This window comes from Corylus avellana, chromosome 6, assembly GCF_965113065.1.
Source record: "Corylus avellana chromosome 6, dhCorAvel1.hap1.2, whole genome shotgun sequence".
Taxonomy (NCBI): Eukaryota; Viridiplantae; Streptophyta; class Magnoliopsida; order Fagales; family Betulaceae; genus Corylus; species Corylus avellana.
Window position 1 is genome coordinate 5,635,019 of NC_142495.1, and position 26,951 is coordinate 5,661,969.

At 35.7% G+C, this 26,951-nt stretch overlaps 2 protein-coding genes across 2 annotated transcripts; both read left to right on the plus strand.

Moving 5' to 3' along the window:
• The first annotated feature begins 5,090 nt into the window (after positions 1–5,090).
• LOC132187767 (Integrase-type DNA-binding superfamily protein) lies at positions 5,091–5,935 on the plus strand. Its single transcript, XM_059602188.2, has one exon. The coding sequence runs from the start codon at positions 5,202–5,204 to the stop codon at positions 5,742–5,744; it is 543 nt and encodes a 180-aa protein (XP_059458171.2). The 5' UTR covers positions 5,091–5,201; the 3' UTR covers positions 5,745–5,935.
• Positions 5,936–13,943: 8,008 nt separating this feature from the next.
• Positions 13,944–19,471, plus strand: LOC132186647 (cellular apoptosis susceptibility protein, putative / importin-alpha re-exporter). Its single transcript, XM_059600631.2, has 2 exons — positions 13,944–17,112; positions 19,065–19,471. The coding sequence occupies exon 1, from the start codon at positions 14,182–14,184 to the stop codon at positions 17,110–17,112; it is 2,931 nt and encodes a 976-aa protein (XP_059456614.2). The 5' UTR covers positions 13,944–14,181; the 3' UTR covers positions 19,065–19,471.
• Positions 19,472–26,951: the final 7,480 nt, after the last annotated feature.

Genomic DNA, 26,951 nt, shown 5'->3' on the forward strand with positions numbered 1-26,951 from the left:
GGCATTGCCTTCTTTCTCACTTCTTTTTTTTTTTTTTTTTTTCATTTCCTCAGATTTTTTAGTTGGTTATGATGCAACTTGCTGGTTTCGTGTAGTGTGGCACTAATAACTACACCTTCATTTTATTTTCGTTGAGTTGGAGGATTATTTTTCACGCCAGAAAATAAGTTTTGAGAATTTTTATGTCTTAGATTTAGTATGTTCATGTTAAATGTGTCTCATAACTGAAGTTATACATGAGTTAACAGAATCTGATATCATAAATATGATTTGATTATATTTATGACTTTTTAATTTCATAGTAATTAGTTATATTTTATCAGATATAAGAGATTTTATGCTCTTAATCTTTTTTCAGCTAATTCCAAAAGATTTTTGTTCAAACAAAACATTCATTGATTTGATGTCATACTACTTATTAGCATTTTGATTAGAAGATGGGTAAAAAATTAACTCAATCTTTTTTGATAGGGCCGCAAAAAGTGGTATAGGAAGCAAAGCCTAAAAACATGAGAAGAGAAAGACTCATCAACCATTTTCAAACCCTCACTGGCAAGCAAGTCAACAAATACTAAAATAGACGTTGAAGGATGAAAGGCACTGAATCGATCTACGGCATTGACTCAATGGGCCATCATCTCATTGGCCCGTTATTCAAAGCGACGTAGTTTTTATATTTCTTCTCCTTCTCCTTGCATAGCTTTTAACTCGTGAGTTTTTTTTTTTTTTTTCAAAGAAAGGACCACATTTGATTTACATGGCCACAGAAACTTGGGCTTCGCCATCACGGAAGATGATAACAATTCCACCCAACTTAACTTTTCTATCCTTAATCCTTACACCATCGAAATTTGCTTTTGTCACAGGAATCCTATAATTGGAGGGTGTTGCACGTGTAGAATGTGCGTAGTGTGTAGTGTGTGTGAAAGTGCGTAGTACTGTGTCCTACCCTAGATTTTGCTACTTTGCTTCACATGGTCGGTACATTGAATTTGGCCAAGCCTTAATTCAGGCGTCCTGAAAAAAACTGTCCATTTTCAAGCTCTTTTCATGTGGTAAAACTTCCAATATAAGTTGATTTTGACCTGAAAAAAGAACATCACTTTTTTTTAAAAAAAATTTCACTAGTGTCAAACCCTAATTAAATCTCCTTTTAGAGACTGATAGGGTGCTTGAGTGCAACAGCCATAGGTTTTTAATTATGGTCTCTCCCTCCATTGATTAATTATGGTACCAAAAATGAGTAACCGCAAAACAAAGTCGCTAGTCGCTGACTTCTTTTAAATTTGTAATTAGGTTCGACAAACTCTGATGATTTGAGGAAAAGCTCAAAAATAATTTATGGTCTATTTTTTATAAATAATAATAATAATAATTTTATGAAAATTAAAGACCAATAATGTTTTTGGTTTGCCAATTATTTTCACGAAAAAATATATATATATTTTTTTTAAAAAAATAGCTTTAGATTATCAATTCTAGCTATTTTACTACGTCTACATATAGGATAGGGCAGTGATATACATCACACAGGCGTGCATGAACAGTCATGCACGCCCGTGTGATTTAATTATAAAATATAATTAAAATATTATATTTTAATATTTTAATTATAAAAATTAAAAATTAAAAAAATAAAAATTAAACACGGGCGTGCATAACTGTTCATGTACACCCATGTGATGTATATCACTGCTCTATAGGATAATACTAGACATTTCGACACTTTTTCCTGAATTCCTTTTCTCAAATGATCTGGTCCATTTAATAAATAAATAGTTTTATATATATATTTTTTTCTCAAATGAATGTGGGATTCAAATTATTTGGAAAAAAAGTTTTGAGATGCTTAGCAGCCCTCTATATTCTTTAATTTTGCAGTTTATGTACATAGTGACATATTCAAGCTATTGATCTAATGACAATAATTTAATTAGGCTACAATATTGTTTATAATTAACTTACACGTGAAATCCAGCTACTATTTTTACAAAAAAAAATATTACCTTGATTCTTTCTGCTTCCAATCGTTGCATGCATGAGATCATAATTCCTATTTAACTTTTATGAAGTCACGTAAATAATTAACATATTAAGGAAACATATATATTAGTGGAAATGCAATTAATATTTAAAATTAAAAAATCATTGTAAATTTGTTTGATCCACATTGATTGTTTCAAAGACGTGACTAAGGTTTTTCTTATGATGTTTTAGAGGAACATGTAGATTTATCAAAAATTTGTTTGTTTCTTTTAAAGGTTCCTCACAAAAATAAACAACCAATCTGTCTTTGATATTTTCTTCCATATATACCTAAGAGGCATTGGTCTTAATTAGATATCTTAGGCTCTGACCCTAGTGTTAATTTACACTCATCATCATCATTTGACCTTTTACATGCATTTGACATACCGATTACCTCAAGGAGTCAATGGTCTTTCATGAATAACTTTTAACTTTTTTTGTTTTTGTCGGTCAGTGAGTGATGTTTAATTGTGTTGTGATTGATATCGATCACATGCATTTGCATTAAACTGATGATTAAGAAAACGGTTGTTAATTTCTTTTCAGTCTCTTCCAAAGAACCAGCACCCAAAATTTTGTTAAGAAAAAAATAAAGAAAGGAGGAAATAGAGGAATTGTTTAACTCAATTCCTTTTCCGTCCATTTCTAATGGGCATGGGCCTACGATCCAAAGCTTTGTGAAGCTCAGTTTAGGCAATATTCAGCCATGGGCCATGGCCCATAGGCTTCAATAAAATAGATAAACACCGCTCTTCTAAAACGTTCAATTGTAGAATGGGTTTAAAATCACGTCACTCATTATTCAAGATAATGACTTTATCTTAAGTTTAAGACAATGAAATATATCCAGAAAAATTGCAGGAGACATTATTTCTTCTATTTTTTAGCATTTAATATTTAGTTGAATTGGTTTCTAAATAAAAATGTATATATAGACTTTTGAGTAATACTAGGGACCATCTTTTTATCCTCCTAAAGCTGATATAGCTTTTAAAATTACCATTAAATTTTAAATGAATCATGCTTAAATTTTGATCCAATGATGATTTTGAAAGCCACATCATTTTTAGAAAGATAAAAATATGGTTCTTAGCATTACTCTATACTTTTTCTTGAAATGGGTGCTTACTGAAAGGGTCATTTTCAGATGAGCCTAATCATAATGTTGGCTGTTGTGCTAACTCTTTCAACTACTATTATAGAGCAAACATTTTAGGTTATAAATAAATACCATTAGACAATAGTTTTTTTTTTTTTTCCTAATAAAAAGGGTAGGTCGGAGAGACCAATTGTGGCTATCCTACCTGAATGTGACCAATTGTGGCTATTCTACCTGAACATAAACCATATGCCTGACTTACTTCAATTGCCACATGTAACGCCTGATCATTCAACGGCCAATTGATTGCTATTGGAGTTACGTCTCAATGTCACTCCAAATGACAAAATTGTAAGAAGTCATTTAGTTTTAATAAATAGTTACTTTTTAATTTTAGGTCATCAATTTTGTCTACCAATTATATCTATTCTTCTTCTTTATTCTTCTTCTATTTGGGAAAATAGTCATTTTTATGAGAATGATTATTCTAAAAATAGTGTGCAATCAACCAAGATTTATTCCGCATGCCAAACACGCCTTATGCGATTCAATTACATTCCCAAGTCAGAACTCATTACGAGGTAATACAATATACTAAACAATATTAATCATGAATATAAATAGTAAAATCCATTATTTTACTCCAAGTTAAGAAAAAAAAACCCTCTTAACGATTGATGAGAGGGTTTATGCTTGCCAAAAAAAGAAAAAAATTGTGGCCACTATCAATTATCAAGTCACTGTCCATGCAATGGCCTAGATTATGTGCCCTCAGTGAATGGCCATCTCGACGCGTGGGCTTTTGCCCATAACAAAGGAACAAAAAACCCACCATGCACCAAGTAGCATGTAGAAAAATCTGCACGGGAAAAAGCCCAAGACAAATAAAAATCAAATTCACCAAAAGCCCGTGCTACCGTCCACCGCGTGAACCACACCAAGAGAAGCATGTAAAGCAAGAGCCGTCCTACTTAAAAGGGTTTTGCCAAGATATCAATCTTCCAACACTCCGGGAAAGAGACAGATACTGATCAGCTCTGCACACTACGTACTCCCACTCGCCCACTGCTTGCTGTAGGAATCACGACCAAACACCACCTGTACATTGTTGGGACCAAAAATCTTTCCAATTAATGCACTAGATATATAAGGCTACATGCACATTGCAGGAAGCCCGCTATTTCACAGTTTTTTTTTTTTTTTTTTACCGATTGAATTTTTTTTTCGTTAGAAGAGACGACAAAAAGTATATATATATATATATATATATATATATATATATATTCGGACACGTATTTGTACTTGTAATATTGATCTACACATATACTTTTATAGAGTTCTTTCTATCTTTGTTTGATAAGCGAGTTTAGCAGTGACAAGAGCCGAATAGGTGTCGGGTATCCTGATCTTGCTTTCCTTCCCTTCAAAGGATACTTCCAACGACTCATTTCTTTATCGCGCTGAAATAAATAGATGTATAGTATTTTTTATACGGTTGTGACTGTTTGAGAGTGTAAGTATAAGGAGAAGGGAATATGGTATATACTACCCGGTGGAACAGGCCTAATTAGAGCTTTCTTTGGGCCAGCAAGCTCTCTAAAGGATCCATTAGGCCCTCTAATATATGGACATTAGAATGCAACTGTTTTTTGTGTGATTATTTGCTACATGATCAGCCAAAAATTGAAATTGACTAAGTAAGATGGGGAGCGCTGTAACACAACGGAATCTTTCCCCATCTTTTGTATACGTTGAAAATAAATCTTGTGATGATAAGGGGGATTTTTATGGGGTCAAATCGAAATAGCCAATCATGTCTGGAATTGGTGGGACCCCCACGAGTGACACATTCGTCACGCGCTATAATGCCGCGGGGAGATGGTTCTCTCTCACTTGCTCAAGCATTTACGTAGGATAGGACCAGTTGCTTTAAGAGGGTAGAAGAAGCTGAGTATACGACGATTCTACAGAAGGGTATATCAGTACTTGCGCGTCCACCTCTTCTTGTAACGTCTATCGCGATTCACAGGTATAAATGCGTATAGGCACTCGAAGCCAAGGGGTTGTACTGTAAATGGAGCAGCCACCATACGCAGAGGATTACCTGACCTCCACCTCAGCCACCCAATCTCACCGCAAATCAGACTCCCAACGCGGCGGCACGCGCCACCCGGTATTCCGCGGCGTTCGGAAGCGACGGTGGGGGAAATGGGTGTCGGAAATCCGGGAACCGCGCAAGAAGACGCGCATTTGGCTAGGCTCTTTCCCGGCGCCGGAAATGGCAGCCAAGGCGTACGACGTCGCTGCTTTCTGCTTAAAGGGTCGTAAAGCGCAGCTCAATTTCCCGGACGAGGTCGACCACTTGCCTAGGCCGTCCACGTGCACTGCCAGGGATATCCAGGCCGCGGCGTCGAAGGCCGCGCATGCCATAGTTTTGGAGAAGAAGAAGCGCGACGTTGATGCCGTGTCAGGTTGCGACGACTTTTGGGGTGAGATTGAGTTGCCGGAGCTGAGGGTTAGTGAGTGTTATTGGAACTCGTGTGGGTGGTCGTTTACTGCAGGAGACGCCGCGGGGCTGGACGGAGAGGTTTCGCAGCCATTCACGGCATGTCTCTAGCGCGTATTGTATCATTGATTGGTGGGTATATATGCTCCATTTATGTACGTATGTACATATATATATATCACATCCGGTTGTGTTGCTACTCTAATGTACTTGTGATGTATGTATATCACAACCGGTTGTGTTGAATATAGAAGGGCCTATATTATTATTTTGCAAGTCGTATGGAGTTTTTATTATTGTTATTATTATTATTATTTGCCACCCTATTTTAAGCAGTCTAGTGCATTTGAGCTCAGTTTGATGAGTTTAAGCTATTGAATTTCTGCATCTTCTATCAAACCCAAAGCAATTTCATTAATTAACTAATTGGTTTATATAAATTTTATAGAGGAATTAGGTGGCGTAAAAATTATGAACGGAAAAATTATTGCACAAATTATTATTAACTTTTTATTATTAACAATTATGAACGGAAAAATTATTGTACAAATTATTATTAACTTTTTATTATTAACAATTATGAACGGAAAAATTATTGTGCAAATTATTATTAACTTTTTATTATTAACAATTATGAACGGAAAAATTATTGTACAAATTATTATTAGCTTTTTATTATTACCATCGTGGTTGGCTAACATCCCACGATTGTGATAAGGATATTTATAAAACTTACACTAGGTAATTTTGTACGTTTGGAATTTTTTTAAAAGATAATTAAACATTACATAATCTTTATATATTAGAGTGATTTTGGAAGAAGAAAGAGAGGAGATGTTCAAGCCGGCCTGTGCTGCTGTGCATGTAAAGCCAAAAAAAAAAAAAAAAAAAAAAAAAACCAAGTCTAATCGTCGTACAACCACCCAAATAGAATTACAAGTACTTATGTTAATTAAGAGATCATTATCATATGCTAAAACTATGACAAACCCTATTTGTAGAATCAGTTGACATGTTTTAATAAAAAAAACACACAAAAATTAATTTAATGACTTTTATTAAAAAAAATAAAAAATCACTTTTATATCAATGATTTATCCATTCTAATTCGTTTAAACTTTTGAAATAAATTGTGATTTAACAACTTTGATGGAACGTTTAAACATAAAAGAGTATGATATAACATCTTAAAATTTGTGTTATGGAAAGCTATTGGCTAACAACAACATAGCTAGCCCAGAAAAGGATGTCTTCCGATCGACTTTTGTCGGCAATCAACTCTTTATCATGTGTATTATGCAGCAATGAGTCCATTTCGTAAAAGGCCTGTAATTTTCTCGAATAACGAATGCATCCAAACGTTATTCCGCATACTTTTCACGGAAGATTGTAAACGTGCCCCGTCATTAATTTGTTTATATTTCTTTTAAGTAAAATTGACCCTTTTTTTTTTATTGGGAAATAGGGGCACTTATCAAATAGGATATTTCTTTGAAAATTATGTGGTGACGAATACGTATGAGACAGTTGAGTGGGGTTATGTGGATGAACACGTATCAGACGTGCATTTGAGTGGGACAGGTTGGTACAACTTGGTAGGCATCGTATTAAAAGAATTTGGCGGCCCGGTTGTTTTCGCCCTAAAATATTTACACCCAAATCTTGCGTTAAATTTCAAATTTAACAATCATATGATTCGTCGCATTTCTCATTGCTTTTCGTAAAGGCCATATTGATGAATATATATATATGGCAACTGTTAAAAGAGAGTGACCAGGTTAAAGCATCTTTGGTATTGCGTTTGAGAAATAAAGTTTTTAAGTTAAAAATAGTTTTTAAGCAAAAGTTTCATTTTTAAACTTTTGACAAGAGTATTTTTTAACCATTTCTAGGCTTTTTTGAGCTTTAAAAGCGCTTTTAATTTTTTTTACCAACGAGTATTGTTTTCTTCAAATTGACTTTTTGAGTATTAAAAACACTTTTAGACCTCTCAAATAAATCCTTAAACTTTCTTCTACCCCGATGTTGTGGTAGCTAATTCATTATTAAAGGTGCCATGACTATAACCTTCTGGATGCGTAGAATAAGCAAAAAAAGTGGGATTTTTTTTTTTTTTTTTTTGTTCAAAAAAAAAAAAAAAAGGTTTTAAGCCAAAAAAGCAAAGGGAGACTAGAATAACGATGTTATGCAGTAGCATCTGTATGTTGAAAATCAATGATAAGAAGGGCTTAAACATAAGGAACCGCAAGCTGTCATTTAAGTCTAGTTGATTCATAACCTTACTCAACTTTGTTGAGACATTAGTATGGTTTACACTAATCAATTATGCATGAGAATTCTCATTATAAGAGTCAAACTCATGTCTTAATATTTTACTTAACCACATAGAGATTACCTTGAAGCTATTAAACCATTACCCTTGACCTGTATATACTATGTTAGATTGAATGCCATAAAAGTGCTAATAGATTATTTCTCCCAAGGTGGATTGAATTCATGCTCTTGAATATCTTAAGTTTTCTTTTCTTGTTTTCCTGATACAAATTTTATGTAAAATTCACTCTTAAAAATTAACTTGCAAAGAGAAGATGTCCATATGATCGTTTTAACATTTTGTAAGACAAAGTTTACAATAGAAATTGGAATTCAGCACAATTGTTGGAAGAGAAAGATCAAGAAAATGATTGAGTGATGTAAGAGAGGTTAGAAGAAGTGGATGCAACAAATGAATACATGAATAAAATTTAAAAAACAAAAAACAAAAGTGAATACGTGGTTGGACCACGAGGCAATTGAGCTGTATATCACACTATAATAAGTGTCATCAATGTCATGAGTGTGATCTGTGAAGGTTCGATCTACAGCACTTGGTCCATCTCACCTTTTTCCTCGCTCTTGGAGCTTTCAACCCCAAAAATAGACCAGTGGCTACACGTGTCCACCATGGACAACAACACCGTGTAGCCCACACAGACAAGGATCACTAAATGAGACAACTCAGACAAGACATGCAGCTATCTTATTGCTAAATAAAAAGTGGGCCTATAGTTTACAAAAAAAAAAAAAAAAAAGTGGGCCTATCAATAAATGACAAACTCTCAACCACACTGTCGACTACAAATTATCAAATATATTTTTCCTTTTTTTCTTTCAAAGTTTTTATCAAATATCTTGAATCTCACAGAATCTGAACTACTGATTCAGTTCGTTCACACGAACTGAGATAAATAGTGATACCAATGGATCCATTGACACGATTCTTTGTGCAATGGACTTGTCATGTTGTACCTTAGTTAGCACTAACAATCTCATCAATCATTTAGCCCCTCATAAAAGACACTCAATTATTAAGGAGAAGATTCTGATAATTACGTTTGAAAACTTTTTTCTTTTTCTTTTTTAGACCACTTATTATTTTAAAAGTCTAAGTTAAGAACAAGAAATTAATTTAATTAATTTAATCAATACTTTTTTTAATAGGTAACATCTCAACACGTGAAATATTTAATTAAAATAAAAAGTGAATTAACAAAAACATAGTTCAAACTCAAGACTTTACTCTAATACCATATTAAATTAATACTTACTCCAAAAGCTTTAGTGTCGGTAGGATTGAAAATATTAATTTAATTATTTAATTAATACTTTAACAATTTTAGTTAAGTCTCTGACTTTAATTTTGACAAATAAATTCTTAGGCTTTTTCTCTGAATTCAAATGAGTCCTTCCATATATATATATATATATATATATATAAAGGGAAATCATTATAGTCTTATTAATTGATAAATGATCACGAGTATAAAGCTCTGAGAAAATCATAGTCGAAGCTACAAGATTACAAGATACATACATAACAATCTGACATTCAAGACCTATCTATGACGTCAAAATCCGCTAACCCATGACTAATATTCAATTGTAACAATAAGTCTGCTCCAAACAAACTCAATCCGATATATAAGTAGCAACATCCTTTAGCCGAAACTCATCCTCATCGACTTGCAAACTAGGAAATTATTCATATCTTTAACCCAACAAGCCAATACCACAAAATACAAGGAAAACGGAAATACATGAAAAAAAAGAAAAAATAAAAAAAGAAGCACAAAAGCCCACAAAACACTACCAGAGGAAGGCTGTCGAATGATAAAAAACCATGCGCAGGCCCGTGCGAGTCACGATCCGTCGTGGGGTTACCCGAATCAGAAGCGGTAGGTGCCGTAAGAAGTAGGCGAGACGCGTGTCGAGGTGGGTCTGACGGAGGGACGTAGATCGAGTTTTGAACCGTCCGATTCAAGAGCCTCATTAACCCTGAAAAAAGACACAATAGAAATGGTTGACGAAGTGACATATCAAACCAATCAATTGCCGCATGAATTTCATTTTGACATATATGCGAATCACATGACAAATTTATTTTAAGTTTCAAAAATACCCTTAATAAAAATAAAAAAATAAAAAATAAAAATTTTAAGAGAGAGAGAGAGGTGACCAGTGACCCTAACTAGTGAGGTAAGCCTCCTCTAAATATATAGAAAGAACTAAGAAGCCACTACTCCTCTAAGCCTAAGGTTGTCCTTCATAGTGATGGGTTCCCATGACGTTGCCCCCTCACACGAGAAGGGTGGCCACCCTTTTAAGCCTACCCTTCCCAGAGGGAGAATGACACATGTCTGAGTACACCTGTCCACCATCGATTATGGAGTTTTTAATAAGTGTACATTAATATACATAGTTGAACACAACTCTAACCCAAAAGCCTAAGTTAATAGGCTAAGGTCCACTTAGTTATATTAAGTATTATTTTCTTTTTATATTTTCTCAATGTGGGACACAACACTCACAGCACATTACAAAACTTTTTTTTTTTTTTTTACATTACATAAATTAAATCTACTACCGTTCCAGTCCACTCATTTTTTTAAATCCTTTGCCAAACACACCCTATATGTTCTTAGATGTTGCTTTAACCCTAGCTAGGTAATCCTAAGATTAACAGTTTAGTAATAAGTAACAGATAAAAAAAACGAAAAATATTCTTAGTTGTCACTGCTTGTTGAGCTTGAGGGTTTTGGGAGGATGGAAGAAGACGGTGGAGAAACAAGAAGAGAGGATGTTTTGGTACTACTCGCTCTCCAGACCACATAAGTAAAGATACAAAATGAAACACGTGAGGAAAATTTGATGTAGGATGTGAAGTTTGTGGCCGTGTCTGTTTCAAATGTCAGATTATATGTCTGTCAACTGCGCATGGGCCGGGATGGCGTTTGATTATTATTCCCCTTACAGTGTCGTTTGTTTGAACCTCGTTGCTTAAACGACAGAGCAGCAGTACTTGTTAGGTGGACCGCTGCACCTGGAGCTTTCACCCATTAATCTCTCCCCCTTCTCCGGGGGGTGGGGGGCTAGGGTTTTGTTTGTGTATAGTATATTTCTTTTTTTTTTTTTCTATCAATAAGTGTGAAGAGCATATTCTGTTATTGCAAGTACATCGGACCAAACACGCTGAAAAAATAAAACCAGATCTTATCAAACACTTCTTAAATTTTGTGTGTGTCTTTGTAAAATGATCATATATACCTAACGCCAATTAGGATATGCAAACTCTACCAGTCCTGCCAGCTCGATGACAGAGTCATGTGCTTCCTTTATGTCGTGAACACAACAGTGACATGGTGTGGTGTCCTTTCATGTCTTAATGTATAGGACATGTACATAAATTTCTTCCGAACAGGTTTTGAAAAAAATTTCTTTAATTTACTCTAATCTAATAACCATTAAAGGTCATTTCTCACATTATTTATTATCATTCCACTAATTTAAGAACTTAAACATTAATTTTTTAAAAACAAAAAAATGTTAAATGACAGTTGTCATTTATTAATTAGAGTTTTTTTTTTTTTTTTTTTATATCAAAATAGGTGCTTCTCATTAGAAAATCACAGAACTAGAGTAGATTGCTCTAGTAATAACATGTCATGAATACAAGCAGGAGGCATATCATGCCAAGTTTCAGAAATACAGTTCATCAAAGCATACTTAGCTAGATCATGAGCCACTTTGTTGCCTTCACGTTTCACAAAAGTAAGCTGCCAGTAACCAAACACCTGCAACTCCATTTTGATGTCGTCAATCATTTGCCCCATCCAGCTCCTATCAGCATCCGTGGAATGTATCGCATCAATAACCCCTTTGGCATCACCTTCCAAGTGGACGTTGGAACAACTCAGCTCGTGGCACAAGTGGATGGCAAGTAACAAAGCCAAAGCTTCAGTGCCTGCTAGGGCAAAATTCCCCGTTCGTGTTGCACATCGCGCCGCCAGCAAATTCCCCCGGGAATCAAATCAATTTGGAGAAAATTTGTGTCCGTACGGTATATATATATATATATGTCCTTCATTTTTAGCTTGTTTAGAAAAGTCTGACTAATCAAATGCTTTGCATTAAAATGAAAGCAATTTGAAAAGCACATCTTGTCATGCCATCTCTGTCTAGATCTGTGCTGTCACTTTAAAATGATTAGTTAATTTGAACTTTTAAAAAAAAATTATTTATAAAGCTCAGTTTTATATAGTAAGTAAGTAATATGTGACTTAACAGTGACACTCATGAGTGTTTTTATAAACCATTAACTCTCAATATGGGAGACTGAAGTGTTATACTAATAATGTTGACATGACACCCAAATCAGCCATTGGATTAATTCTTATTAATTTTTTTTTTAAAAAAATGTAATAATTAATTTAGAGTGTCACGTAGGTTTTTAGCTCAACAATATTGTGAGGTCCATTATTCTCTCACTTTTGTTTGTGCAAATCATTGAGAAATTTAATTAATTAATACTTCTGATACTTAAAAATATTTTTTTCCTTTATTTCCATAAATAATAATTATAAGAGGATCAACTATGATGTTATACAATATAATGAATATATCAATTTTAGATGTATCTAAAAGAAAAGATGAATAATTAAGTGGTCATGGTTCGATTTGCATCCAATAGGCGGGCCTAGAGGTATGGACCAAGCCTGCTAAATTTGACCCCGAAGATGACTCTGCGTATGATCAAGTCCAAGGTGTCAGAGATTTAAGCCTGGGCTGAAGTATTTCCACGCAACCCGACTAGAGTCGGATTGCGAGCAATTTGGGCTTAACTGTAAGCGGTTGTTTTTCGCGTGAAAAAAAATTAGCAGGCTTTTCGGCTAATTTTGGGCTGAAGTATACCTTCTTTCCTTCTCCTTTTGGGAGTGGGCTGAAAATTGGGCTTTTCGGCTGAGGCTGAGGCCCACTGAGCCTATAAATGGTTTGTGGTCATCACCTGGCGGAGTTAGAGCTCGACGACGATTCGGCGGTCGATTTTAGAAAAAATCTCAAAAAAACGAACGGTAAAAACCTTGCCAGTTGCCAAGTTGCTACAGAAGAAGTTAAATAATTCTTAAAAATTTTAAAAATAATTTAATAAATTGTTGAACCATCTTTTCCCTCAATTTAAGGAGTGATAGATGATCTAGTGAACCCACTCACGAAGGTTTGGGGTGGTGCAATTGCTCTTTGGGGGCTCTGGAGTAATGTAGATAATACGGTTATTTCTGAATATTTGGAAGTCTGGATAAAGCTTTCAAGGTATTGCTTTATTAGCTAAGAATCGTGTTTTATGAAATAAAAGTTACTAGTTTGAATTTTTTTTTTTTTTTAATCTGTGTGCAGACGTGTATATATATATAAAGAAAAAAAGAAAAAAAAAAAATTGAGGGGCTAATCGACCACTCCAACCACTTCAATAAGATAAACCGTGGTTTGACCACCTCCTAAACTGGGGTTATTTATTTAACTGTATTTATTTATTTATTTAAAGGCTTACTTATACATTTTGAAAGAAAATTGCAGGCAAAAAACGCTACCCGAAAGTTCCGGGATTGGGATTCCCGGCAATACCCATAAAATTGCCTATCAAATTTTTTTAAAATTCTGGTCATCTATTTTCATCTAACAGTTAAAAATTTGCCACATGTTCCACTTAATGTACAATAAAAATATTATTTAAATTTAAAAAATAAATATAAAATTAAAAAATTAAAAAAAAAAAAATATTAAAATACATGGGGTGGGGGTGGCCGAGCCACCCCATTTTCCCCTTGAGCCATGGGGTGGCCGGCCACTCTATTATTATTATTTTTATTTTGTTTTATATATTATTTTTACAATTTAAATAATAAAATATTATTTTTTTAATTATTGGGACACGCTTGTAGATCTTTAGACGAGATTTACGTCAAAATTTAAAAAAAATTTGCTGGACAATTCCTCAGCGATCGGTATCCCAATCCAACTTACCACTCCAGCGTCTAAAAGCTAGCTGGGTGACTGGGTCCAAAACCCTCTTCATATATATTCCCTATTTAAATCCCCACAAAATACTCAAACCCTCGATACTTTCCCTCTCCCTCTCTCTTCAAATCTGTCACTCGGATCGGTCACCTACCGCATTTCCAAATCCCCCACTTAAACCCACACATCAGAAAAGCAAACACATATCCTCACGCTCATGGAGTGGAACCCAGAAACCCTAAAGTTCCTCTCCGAATGTTTCCTCCACACACTCTCTCAGGCTCCCGAGCCGCGCCGCCGCGCCGAGGCCTCGCTCGCGGAGGCGTCCGACAGCCCCAACTACGGGCTCGCGGTCCTCCGCCTGGTCGCCGAGCCCTCCGTCGACGAGCAGATCCGTCAAGCCGCCGCTGTGAACTTCAAGAACCATCTCCGTGTCCGGTGGTCCCCCGCCTCCTCATCCGACGAGCTCAGTGCCCCGTCCCTTGTCCCAGACTCCGAGAAGGAGCAGATTAAAGCCCTAATCGTTTCGCTCATGCTCTCCTCCACTCCCAAAATCCAATCCCAGCTCAGCGAAGCCCTTGCCCTCATCGGCAAGCACGATTTCCCCAAATTGTGGCCCGCATTGCTCCCCGAGCTCGTCGCCAGCCTCCAAAAGGCGTCACAGGCGTCCGATTACACCTCTATCAACGGTATCCTCGGCACCGCCAACTCTATCTTTAAAAAATTCTGTTACCAGTACAAAACGAATGATCTTTTGCTTGATTTGAAATATTGCTTGGATAATTTCGCCGCACCGTTATTAGAAATCTTTCTCAAAACCGCCGCACTGATTGATTCAGCGGCGAGCTCGGGTGCCCCCGCTGCGACCCTTAAGCCCCTCTTTGAGTCTCAGAAGTTGTGCTGTAGAATATTTTACTCTTTGAACTTTCAGGAACTGCCTGAGTTTTTTGAGGACCATATGAAGGAGTGGATGACTGAGTTTAGGAAATATCTGACTACAAGCTATCCAGCGCTTGAGAGTGGTGGGGTTGATGGGCTTGCGCTCGTAGATGAGCTTAGAGCCGATGTGTGCGAAAATATTAATCTCTATATGGAAAAGAACGAGGAGGAGTTTCAGGGGTATTTGAATGATTTCGCCTTTGCCGTTTGGAGTTTATTGGGGAATGTGACTCAATCTTCAAGCCGTGATCAGCTAGCAGTGATGGCAATTAAGTTTTTGACCACAGTGAGCATGAGTGTGCACCACACTCTGTTTGCAGGTGAGGGAGTGATACTGCAGATTTGTCAGAGCATTGTGATTCCAAATGTGAGGTTGAGAGAGGAGGATGAGGAACTCTTTGAAATGAATTATATTGAGTTCATTAGGAGGGACATGGAGGGTAGTGATCTCGATACTCGGAGGAGAATCGCATGTGAGCTTCTTAAAGGGATTGCTACAAATTATAGGCAACAGGTCACTGAAATAGTTTCTGCACAGATTCAGAATTTGTTAACCTCATTTGTATCGAACCCAGTTGGAAACTGGAAGGATAAGGACTGTGCCATATACTTGGTTGTCGCCCTTTCTACTAAGAGAGCTGGGGGTGCTTCTGTCTCAACTGATCTTGTTGATGTTCAGAGTTTTTTTGCTTCAGTTATTGTGCCTGAGTTGCAAAGTCAAGATGTCAATGGATTTCCAATGCTTAAAGCGGGTGCGTTGAAGTTCTTTACAATGTTCCGGAATCAAATACCAAAGGATGTTGCAATACAGATTTTCCGAGACTTGGTTCGGTTTCTTCTTGCAGAGTCAAATGTTGTGCATTCCTATGCTGCGAGTTGTATTGAGAAACTCTTGCTGGTCAAGGATGAAGGGGGAAGAGCAAGATATACTGCAAAAGACATTGCTCCATTTTTTGGGGAGCTGATGACAAACCTTTTTAAGGCCTTCAAATTTCCAGAATCTGAGGAGAATCAATACATAATGAAGTGTATCATGCGGGTTCTTGGGGTTGCAGAAATATCTCGTGAGGATGCTGGAAATTGCGTTATAGGGTTGACCTCAATTCTCATGGAAGTTTGCAAAAACCCAAAGAATCCAATCTTTAATCATTATCTATTTGAGTCCGTGGCGATTCTTGTCAAGCGGGCTTGTGAGAAGGAGCCCTCTCTTATATCAGCTTTTGAAGAAAGGCTTCTTCCTTGTCTGCAGCTAATATTGGCCAACGATGTTACTGAGTTCTTCCCTTATGCATTCCAGCTGCTGGCTCAGCTTGTTGAGTTGAATAGTCCACCAATTCCTCGAAACTACATGCAGATTTTTGAGATTCTCCTCTCACCTGATTTGTGGAAGAGAACTTCAAATGTCCCAGCGCTTGTACGTCTGCTTCAGGCCTTTCTTCAGAAGGCACCCCATGAGCTTAGCCAAGAGGGGAGGCTTAACATGGTGCTTGGGATATTCAACACGCTTATCTCATCCTCTGGTACAGCTGAACAAGGCTTCTATGTGCTCAACACAATCATTGAGAGTCTTGAATATGGTGTAATTGCACCCTACGTTTGTCATATTTGGGCTGCCCTTTTTGGGCAGCTCCAAAATAGGCGAACAATTAAGTTTGTCAAGTCTTTCCTGATAATCATGTCACTCTTTATAGTCAAACACGGTCCTGCAAATCTTGTAGATACTATGAATGCCGTTCAGCCGAACATATTTTCTATGATCGTGAAGCAGGTTTGGATACCTAATCTTAAGCTGATCACAGGAGTCATTGAGCTCAAGTTAACTGCAGTTGCTTCTATCAGACTTATCTGTGAGTCTCAAGCTCTTTTAGATGCTGCAAATGTTGAACTTTGGGGGAAAATGCTGGATAGCATTGTTACTCTCCTTTCACAGCCAGAGCAGGATAGGGTGGAGGAGGAATCGGAAATGCCAGATATTACAGAAAATGTGGGTTATACTGCCACCTTTATCCGTCTTTACAATGCTGGGAAGAAAGAGGAGGATCCTTTGAAGGACATAAAGGATCCAAGGGAGTTTGTGGTTGCTTTATTGGCAAGGCTTTCTTCCCTTTCTCCTGGGAGATACCCCCAGATCATCAATCAATATCTTGATCCAGCAAATCAAGCAGCATTACTTCAACTTTGCAACACTTATAATTGCCAGATAGTTTGAGTAAGTAGTTATTCGAATCTATTACGTCTTTGTTTAGTATTATTTATTGTGTTGCAACTTTCATTGGTACAGGATAAAGTATGTTTTGATTACTTACTAGGGATGCCTACTTATAAAATACATATCTGAAATAGTATGGGCTTATGCTGAGTCATATATAAGTTGCCAAATTTGTTCTAATACAGGAAATTGCATAGGTACTGGGTTTCTCGTGTCTGATAGATCAGTTGTGTGTTTTATTGTACGGGGAATGCATATCATTATCATACAATCAGCATGATCCTCTTATTTAATGCATTGGTGGCCAGTGAGAGCAGCCACATGGCCACCCTCTTTTAAAAGTATAGAGTCAGCAGTACATATGTTTCCTCAAAATAAGCTGGTGTAACCCACAAAAACCATTTTCTCGAATGTGAACCCCATTAGAAAACACTTCTCACATTTATGTTACATCAAAACACTTTTTCAAACAAAAAACAAAAAATGCTTACCGAATACACTTACAAACATGCCCAGAAATATTCGGTTAAAGTTTTTTTTATTAAAAAATTAATTAAAAAAACTAACTGCATGTTAAAACCATGAAGACGGACATTGTCTGTGTCACTTGTGAGTTCTAAAGTAATGCAGTGTTCATTTGTGTTTTAGTACTAGGAGTTGTGGGGTCACCCTGAGATACCGCTCTTCATTCTGTTGATAACCATAGTGAATAAAGCAACAGTGAGTGTGTTGTTTAATATTCAAATCTCTTCCTTGCATTTTCCTTTTGCTTTGGAAGAACACTTGAACAACTATATTTTTTATATATAAAAAATAGCCATAGTGAATAGGACATAGCAATTGATTAGTCCTTTCATTTTCTTCATGATAATGCCCTTCAAAGCTTGTAGCTTCTTTAGATGAAGAGAAGTAGATGTTTAGGTTCTTTCCATTACGTCATCATACCTTTGATGGAGATCTTATGACCTGAGAATTTTGGCAACTTTGCCCTTGACTTCAACTGCAACTTAACACTGGCTCAATTAAAATTAAATACTAAAGAGATGCTCCCTCGGGATTGTGGATTAGTCGGGCATGGTGGCATTTGTATGATGAGCTTTTTGGTTTTGCTTTCTATAAAGGGGTGGTTTTGGGGTATAAACTATAAAGTAGCATAATGTTTTGTGCTTAAAATAGGGTTGTGTTTTTTTCTCTCAGGGAAATACGCCCCCTGTGGGGTGGGGGGTTGTTTGGAGTATTATAGTCCAATTGGAATGTGACTTTGTTTTTGTGATTAATTGATGCATGGATGGTTCCAGCAACTGCAGCTCTGATTGGATCTTGGCATCTTGCTCTATAGATATTTTAAATCTGGCAATTTTAGCACTGATATCTTAACCAAGAGGCAATTGAATTCCTCTGAGGGCTTATGCCTATCAAAGGGCTTTAGCTCAGACCTATAAAATGATTTGTCTTTCTGTTCTTTGTTTCTATTTTTGCTTCTTTATGAGATGTCTTCCATGTGATCCTAGTTCTTTTCCAATTTAAAATTTTACTGTATAACGGTATTTGTTATATCTGAATGTTCGCTGATTAGTTGTCTGTTTAAGTATATATTCTGTGAATATGGACAAAGAAATAAGGTAGATCATTTTGTTTCTGGAACCATCTCTCTTTTTACTTTGTTGTTTTTGAGTTGGTGACTGCATTGGCATGTGTAACATAAGAGTCCTTTTGTGTCAGTGTGTGTATTAGCGTATCACTTGCATTCATTCGCACATATATCTTGAGTTTGTCGTTATATACATTCACTGATCTCTAGCTAGTCTCGTGCCTTGCTAGAGAATTAGATTGAAACTTTCTTCGTTTGCTAGCTACATTGTCACCCCTTCTATAGTCGTCCTTTTTTGTATTTTGTGCTTCATCTATTAGCCTCAATGTTCTTCTAATCCTCCAGTTGCACAATCTTACAGGATCTTATCAGCAATGGAGCAGGCTTGTTTTTTTGGCACGATTTCAACGAGTCTTCTTCAACATGGTTTTTGTGCGAATGGTCTTTCACGGCGCAATCAACTGGTTTAGATGGTAATAATTTGTCATCCAGCTGACAGCTGTATAGTCACCCAAGATCTTATGCAGTGTGATGTGGGATTTTGGTGCTGACAGTTTTCCTTAGATTACCATGCACATTGAGCAGCCGGTAGTTTTACATTGTGGGTCACTGGGTTTTGGGTATAAAAAGAACTTCATCTTCTCCCTTTTGTTGTCATCATAGCGTCTTGTTTAGCCTGCATTTGTGAGCAAATTGATGACTATATTGCGGTCGACCAACTTATATTGTAAACTTATTATACATGCATGCGATTGTGTCATTTTTTTTTTTCTAGTCTCGACGAGCTATCAAATAGCTCTAGTTGTGAAATGAAGGAGACTTTCAGCATATTTTGTGCTTTAACACGTATTAAGCATTAAGCAAAGACCGATATTTTAAGAAAAAAAAAAAGAAGCAAGAACACAAAAGAAGAAGACTCTTTCATAATTCATGGGCAAAATATTACTCTTCCCTCTCCTGGTTGTGGGTTCGGTATATTGTGCTTTTTCGAAATTGGACTAAAACTTAAAAGAATCTAATTGTCGAAGTTTAAAATCAAATAACTAAATTGAAATTACACAAAAACATAGAGAATAAATTTGAATTTTTCTTTCAATAAAATGTTATCGATTTTATTTCCTTTATTGCAGTGCTCTTTATTTATTTATTTTTATTTTTTATCCCAATGCTGTGGTACGTGAGTAATTGGGCCCCAAATCTCGTCGTTGACAGCTCTGCTTGGAAGCCCATTAATCTGTAAAGGAGCTAATGAGAGTGGAAAGAGGAGACGGTGGAGACGGATCCTCTTCATTTGCAAATCCCATTCATATGTCTTCGTCGGCCACTTGGCCCAATCCCGAATAAGACCGGTTTGGCCTCGGTGTTGGATTGGGTTTAGTGATAATTCCTCCTCCTTTTTTCCTTTTATTGCCATATATAAATTATAAGAGCCTACTTTTCTAATTAGGACTTCTATAAATACTCTGAAATATATCGTTTTCATAATCAAAAAATCATTTAGATCTTTTATTTGGTCGCGTAGATAATTTTTAATAATATTCATTATTAAAAGGACTCGTTCAACAATAAGTGTTGCAACTAGCCAAATCAAAGATAGTGTCATCGTCATTCCAAGTTCATAAATTTGTGACACTGCTATAAATCTATGATATTTTCTTCAAGTTTGAAGAGTTTATTGTGACTGATGTTCACATCATTTTGAAAAGTTTGCTTTCACACCTTCTAATGTCCAATCACTTTGGGTCTATTGTGCCATTAAGAGTGGTCCTTGGGTGGTACAATTTTTACGTCGTTAAGCAAACATCTGGGATTGAATTCAATTTCAGTAACGAGAATTCTTATGAGTAATAAGTGTAAACCATCTTAAGATTCTACTAATATTTTGATAGAGCTTGGTCAAGTTATGACTCAATTAGGCTTGAGAACATGTGCTACTATGGTCACGTTCAAATAGAGTTGCCACTTTGATCACCCTCTTTTGTCTTTTTTGTCTTTTTTTTTTTTTTTTTTTTGCTTAGATAAAAAAAAAAAAAAGAATATATTCGCCACGTGTCTCCGCCTATGGATATATGCATGACTCCATCAATGACCAATGTTCACGCTAGTTCCTATGCACACAAACGGACACAAATTTTCTCCAATCTATTTCAATAAGTGACAAGTGTCATTCAATATCTTTAGATTTCTTACAAATTAATGTTTAAATTCTTAGATTAGTAGAATGACAATAAATAATTATTAAAAATATTAAAAGAAATATATGAGAGATGAGACATATCACGTAGGAAATCTCTTAGAAAAAATTTATGTCCCACGCGAAAGGTCCCCAACAGTTTTCAAATATATTTGTGTCGTGAAGCAACCGCAGGGGGAAGGGCCAAGTGAGAAAGTGGGGTATTTTAGAAACCGGAAAGAAACCGTAGAAAACGAGATCGTTTCAGCTAATCGTCTTTTTAAAATTAATTAGGTGATAAATAATGATTAAGAGATGGTTCCTTGTAACTCTACACATCTCCGTGCTAACATCACGCATATGACATGCGTGCGTTAGGTTTCAATTATTAATCAACTGCCAATTGTTTTAAACAACATAATTAAAGACAACAAAAAAAAAAAAAAAAAAACAACAACAACAACATAGTTCCTTTATGAAAAATCACCCAAATCTTATTTTATTAAAGGATTTACAGTACAGGGACCTAAACCTTTTCTGTCTCTCTTGTTGTGAAAAATAAAAAATAAAAAATTAAGAAAAATATAAAATGTCATTAACACTAACTTTATGATTAAGTCCAAAAACAGGCTCCAATAAATTTATTATTTTTAATGGAAATCAAATAGGAAAACTCCCACCTATCAATAAATAACACGTGGAATTTAGTGTCGTCTAAATGGGCCCCAAGTAGGAAAGAATGTTGAGCTGATTGATTATATTACCAAATAGGAATACTCGATCCCACCTATGATTCTTCCGGCTTTTTCCTGTTCTTTTTCTTTTTCTTTTTTTCTTTTTTTAATCCTAGAGATCATTTTTTTAATGGATAAGATTCATTAATTATAAATTTAAATCCATCTGAATATAACTTAAATATTCCTTCCTTAACAAAAATTTTCCCACAAAACCTGAAGGTGCCCTTTTTTTTTCTTTTTTTTTGGGTCAATTTGTTTACCCTTATACATCACTTTTAAAATTAAAATGGTATAATTAAAGAAGCAAATCAAATTCATTCAGGTGCATTAACCATTTGTATAGTAAAATAAGATGAGAAAGCGTAAATATTATTAATTAAATACGGCCGGCCTCCCAACTGACCTCCACTAAACCATTGTTTACTATTTGTTGTAGGGTTACTAATTTTAAGGTTAATAATATTAATCCGTGTGGTTAGATGTATAATAGGATGGTTCAAACCGGTGAAGCCTGGCCAATCCACAGGCACAGTAAATGATTAATGAGATAATCATGATTGTCTTAATAATGTTAATGCCTTTTAGGACCCAACCACATGGTTGAGGCTCAGCCATGTATGTCTTGTCCACTTACCCTTCCCCACCCAAATTTTGATAAACTGTTTCTGGCACTAGTTTTATTATTGTACTCGGGCCCTTCAATGGCCAATTGCAAGTAACCAAATATTAATTTTGTTTAGTGCTAACTTTACTTGATTTGACCAATCCTCGGCCCTTCATATTGCTTACTTTCTGCTATACTTTGGATTCAATCTTGGGGGTTAAGCTTGGTTGAGAAATAATCTATGGCTTGGGTGGTGGTGGTGGTGGGGTTGTATAGAACATGAATCTCAAAAGCAACCCTCCAAGGAAAATAAATAAAGCTAATTGACAACGTTTGGGGTCGTATAAATATATACTCGTATCCCCTCTTATTATTATTATTATAAAAAGTTGCATATATTTAGATCGTTAGAATGCAATAATTCCCTCATAATTCTCATGATCAAGATTTTGATTCCATAAAGTGAGTCTATGCAACTTCTGTGAGAGGTTGTTTGAGTTTCACCTATTCGAGCAGCTCGAACAAATAGAGTTTGAGCTGTTCGAGTACTTAATCGAACAAGTAAAGCTTAGACAATCTCATCTTTGTTAGAATATACAGAAAATATATAATATATAATATTTTTCAAATATTTCATAATTAGGTTGATATTTAAATATTTTTTATTTATGAGTTGATAGTAATTAAATATTGTGATTGTAATCAAATCAATGAGATTTGATCACTATACTTGTATTTAGACATTACCATATAAATATGGATATTTGTATTGTAAACAAATCAAGTTAATGAGCACAATATAGCCCTTATAAGTATTCCAAGTAGTAGAAGTAGGTGTTTAATACCAGAGTAATGCTATGTACCATCTTTTTATCTTCCTAAAATCCTCCTAAAGCTAATGTGACTTTTAAAATCACAACTAAATTTTAGATGAATCATACTTGAATTTTGATCCAATGGTGATTTTGATAGCCACATCAGCTTTAGGAGAATTTTAGGAGGATAAAAAGAGGGTACCTAGCATTACTCTTAATACCAACCTCTTGTAAAGTTCTTTGTGTTATTTATCTCTCTTGCGTCCGCTGTTAATTTTCACGTTATTGACTTATTACAATGTACAATGAATATATTCATTATATGGTGCAACGTGCAGCCTTTGTGAGAGGTTGTTTGGGCAACCTGAATAAATAAGGTTCAAATTGCCCGACTATTTATCCGAACAAGTAAAGTTGAAACTGCCCGTTACACCATAGAATAAACGACCTGAACAACCTTATTAATCATACATAGACAACACAATAAGAACGGCCAAGATTTGCACACTGCAAGAGAAGAAGTAAACAAGTTTTCTGAGGACATCCTCTCAACATGATTACCTCAATGTTTACCCTTTTTGTTTCCATATGTACCATTTTGATTTGCTCATGATTATGAAAACAAAGGATCATACGTTTGCTAATGACAAACTTCCACGTAGGGGTTGAGGCCCTTTTTTTCGCATTAGTGTAAAGGTGACGTTAGGGGTGTCCTTATTTGATAAAAAGAACTCTAAAAGGTAGAAATGCGGAAAAGAAATATAGGGGGTATCAAAGATTCTCAGCTTAATGACTGGATCTGACGGCTTAGAAAGCGTCCAACTAGGTCAAAAGTAAGTCCTGATTTGTACGGCCAAAGTGAAGTAAGATACCACTCAGCCTCTCCAAAACAGTTTACAATTTTCAGATATTCTAAATCTAATCCCTTTGGAATAACGTAATTTCAATTTTAAACACAAGTTTTTAAATTTTTTACATTTAACCCTTTTGACAAATCCAACTTGGCTAGGCTAGTTGGCAACATGGCAGTAAAGTGACAGCTCTAACATGGCTTTGTACGCATATAGCCACATTTTCAACAAAAATGTGGAATAAAAAGTAATAGAATAATTGAAGTTAAAAATTTCTTAAAATATTTATAATTAGTCCTTTTATTTTAATATAAGTATTCAAATTTTAAAGTATTAAATTTGTTTATAAAAATACAACAATGTTATTGATATACCAAGTAGCCACCTGACCATCCCCTGTTGAGAATACAAACTTGAGCCGAGAGGTCACGAGCCCTAATGGGTCGTGAGAGCTAACATGGCAATTGTTCATGTAACAATTAGGGACGTGGCGTAAATAATAGCTCTCCATTGTATCATCCTAATTTATTCTTGATGAAGAAACATGCAATGTCCTTAGCCTACCAATGAGCATGCAATTTGGCATGACACGTAATAACGGTCACAACTTGAATGTAGGAAAGGAATTAGACGCCATAATCAGCAAGAGTAGTACCCATCAACATGCTACACCTGGCCAAGGGCACCTCTCTGTAAGGAGACGGATTTGAAGTCACGGCCTTACTAGGGTCGACATACCCTATCAGTGGATGATACTTAGCCAAGGCCGTACATTGTTTGCAAGTACTTCACATAAGAGGGAGCATGCAACCTACACATCCAGATACACAGACACATTATCATTCATACTACATTATCCTTGATCCCAACATTCACTCTCTCTAAGAAATTTATCAACCACCTTCGCTAATTTAAGTATCGGCATCATCTCCTGTCAAGACTCCCATTAAATCTTTAACCTTATTATTCTGTCTTGTAGATGTTTGTTGTTCGAGGTTGGCCGTGTAATCAACTGTATCATCGGTTACAATCTTCTTAAAATATCTTATAATCTATATTTAGATAAAATGATTTCTGATAAAAATCTCAGAATTTGTCTTATGTATTGTCAAAAAACTAAGTACAGTACATGTTTTATAATATCTTTAATGGTTCAGATTTAATTCAGATTTTTTTTATGAGATAGAGAGATAGAGAGGGTACAATTAAATTTGAATTATTTAAAAATTCAAAATTTTGTTTATTTTAAAGATAACCTAGAAAACTGAGGATATAAGAGCTTTCACTTTTAGAAAGTGAATACGTAATTTGAGGTGGATTGAAAAAGAATAAAAAACATTATAAATTGAAATGAGAGAATATATATTAGGATTAGATTATGATACCTTTTTCACAAACTTTTTAATTTTTTAAAATAAAGAATAATACTTAATATCTATAATATAGCACAGAGAATTGAAGATTGAGACTTTTGAATTATTTATGAATGAAAATTTTAAGAAAATAGCATTACTTACCAAAAGTGGCATGTAATCTGAATAAGTTGGACCATCCTTAAGAGCACTTTATCTTCTTAATGTAAATCCAAACCTTAATTAACCAAATAATTAATCCCTAGTAATTAAATTGACTTTCAAAGTTGTCCTAGAACATATTCGGTTGCTTAGATATGTTCTAGATATATATGTGCTATTCTTCTTCTTTTTTTTTTTTTTTTTTTTTTAATATATATAATATAAAAAACCATTAAAGAATAATCAAATTGATCTCTCGATTTCAAAAACTATCACGAATGATATAGGTTGGGTCATGGATCGACCACTTAAGGCCCAACAAGCTTCTAGGCCCAATCTATTGAATGAACTTAATTGCCAGACCAAGCCCAGGTTGAGACTTAGTTGACCCAGCCCGATGCATAGTCGGCCTACCAAGGGCATACTAGTCTTTTACCGAGGGTAGGTCGATCATTCCACATGAAGGGAGATCCACGATCCCTAGATGAATGTGGATAATCTGTACAGCATCCAAACAACCACCCACTTTCAACCAAACGTGTCAAGTTGTCAGCGCCCAACCAATACACATATACCCGAGGACTACTCGGGTATCCACGTCCGACACCAACAAGGCAAAACCGCCTATTCCATGATCTTAGGCTCCTAAGATTGTGAAACTACCAACAACCCACATCCTTCGGCGACGCTGCACAACAAATATTCAGGGATGTGGGAACTGAGATTCACGGGGTGATAACAACTATTTGATGCCTATAAAAATTGAAGTCCCAACTCATTTTGTTGGGTAATGACAACTTTCTCTCTACCTCTCATTGTGCTTATATATTCTCTCTAAACAGTTGATTGACTTAGGCATCGAAGTTATCTTCCGCCGGCACACTATCGGCAGCTCGGATCTCATAGTTTTCTTCTTTTGCAGTCCAACACATCCTTGGGTATCGTGCCGCATCACCCATCGGAAAACTGTGATCAACAATATATGTATACATCTAATAAACTCTTCGACCCTCATTCACCATTGCCTACTTGTTCTTGATGTTCTTGTTGGATGGTTTAATTTGAGGGGAAGGGAATGATTAGAAGTTCATATATGGGATTGCCCATGATTGTTTTCACATGTTTTAACATGAATTCGTACATGGATGCTGATTTGTTTATGCCTTTGGGGGTACCCAGATAAAATAAACAAACCCTAATGCTTATTCTTTAGTATATCAAATGTACTAAAGAAACCTTTTTGTGGGGGCAATAAGAAAATGAAGAAGGTAGAGTGGCCAAACCTAGAGAGAATGTGGGGTGCCTCATAATGTGAATGTTTTAGGGCAGCCAAGCAACACAAACTAAATTGGTCTCCACATGGGGCATGCACTCAAAATCCCCCAGTCCCATTAATCATTTATTTTCCAACATTTTTTGTCAAAAAAGGAGGCACATAGTCCAGATGGATCATGGAGGTCAACCCCCGACAGTCCCCCTCTCTCCTTCTCTCTCTCTCTCTCTCTCTCTCTCTCTTAATCACCAATCACCATTTAGCTTTACTAAGACCTATTG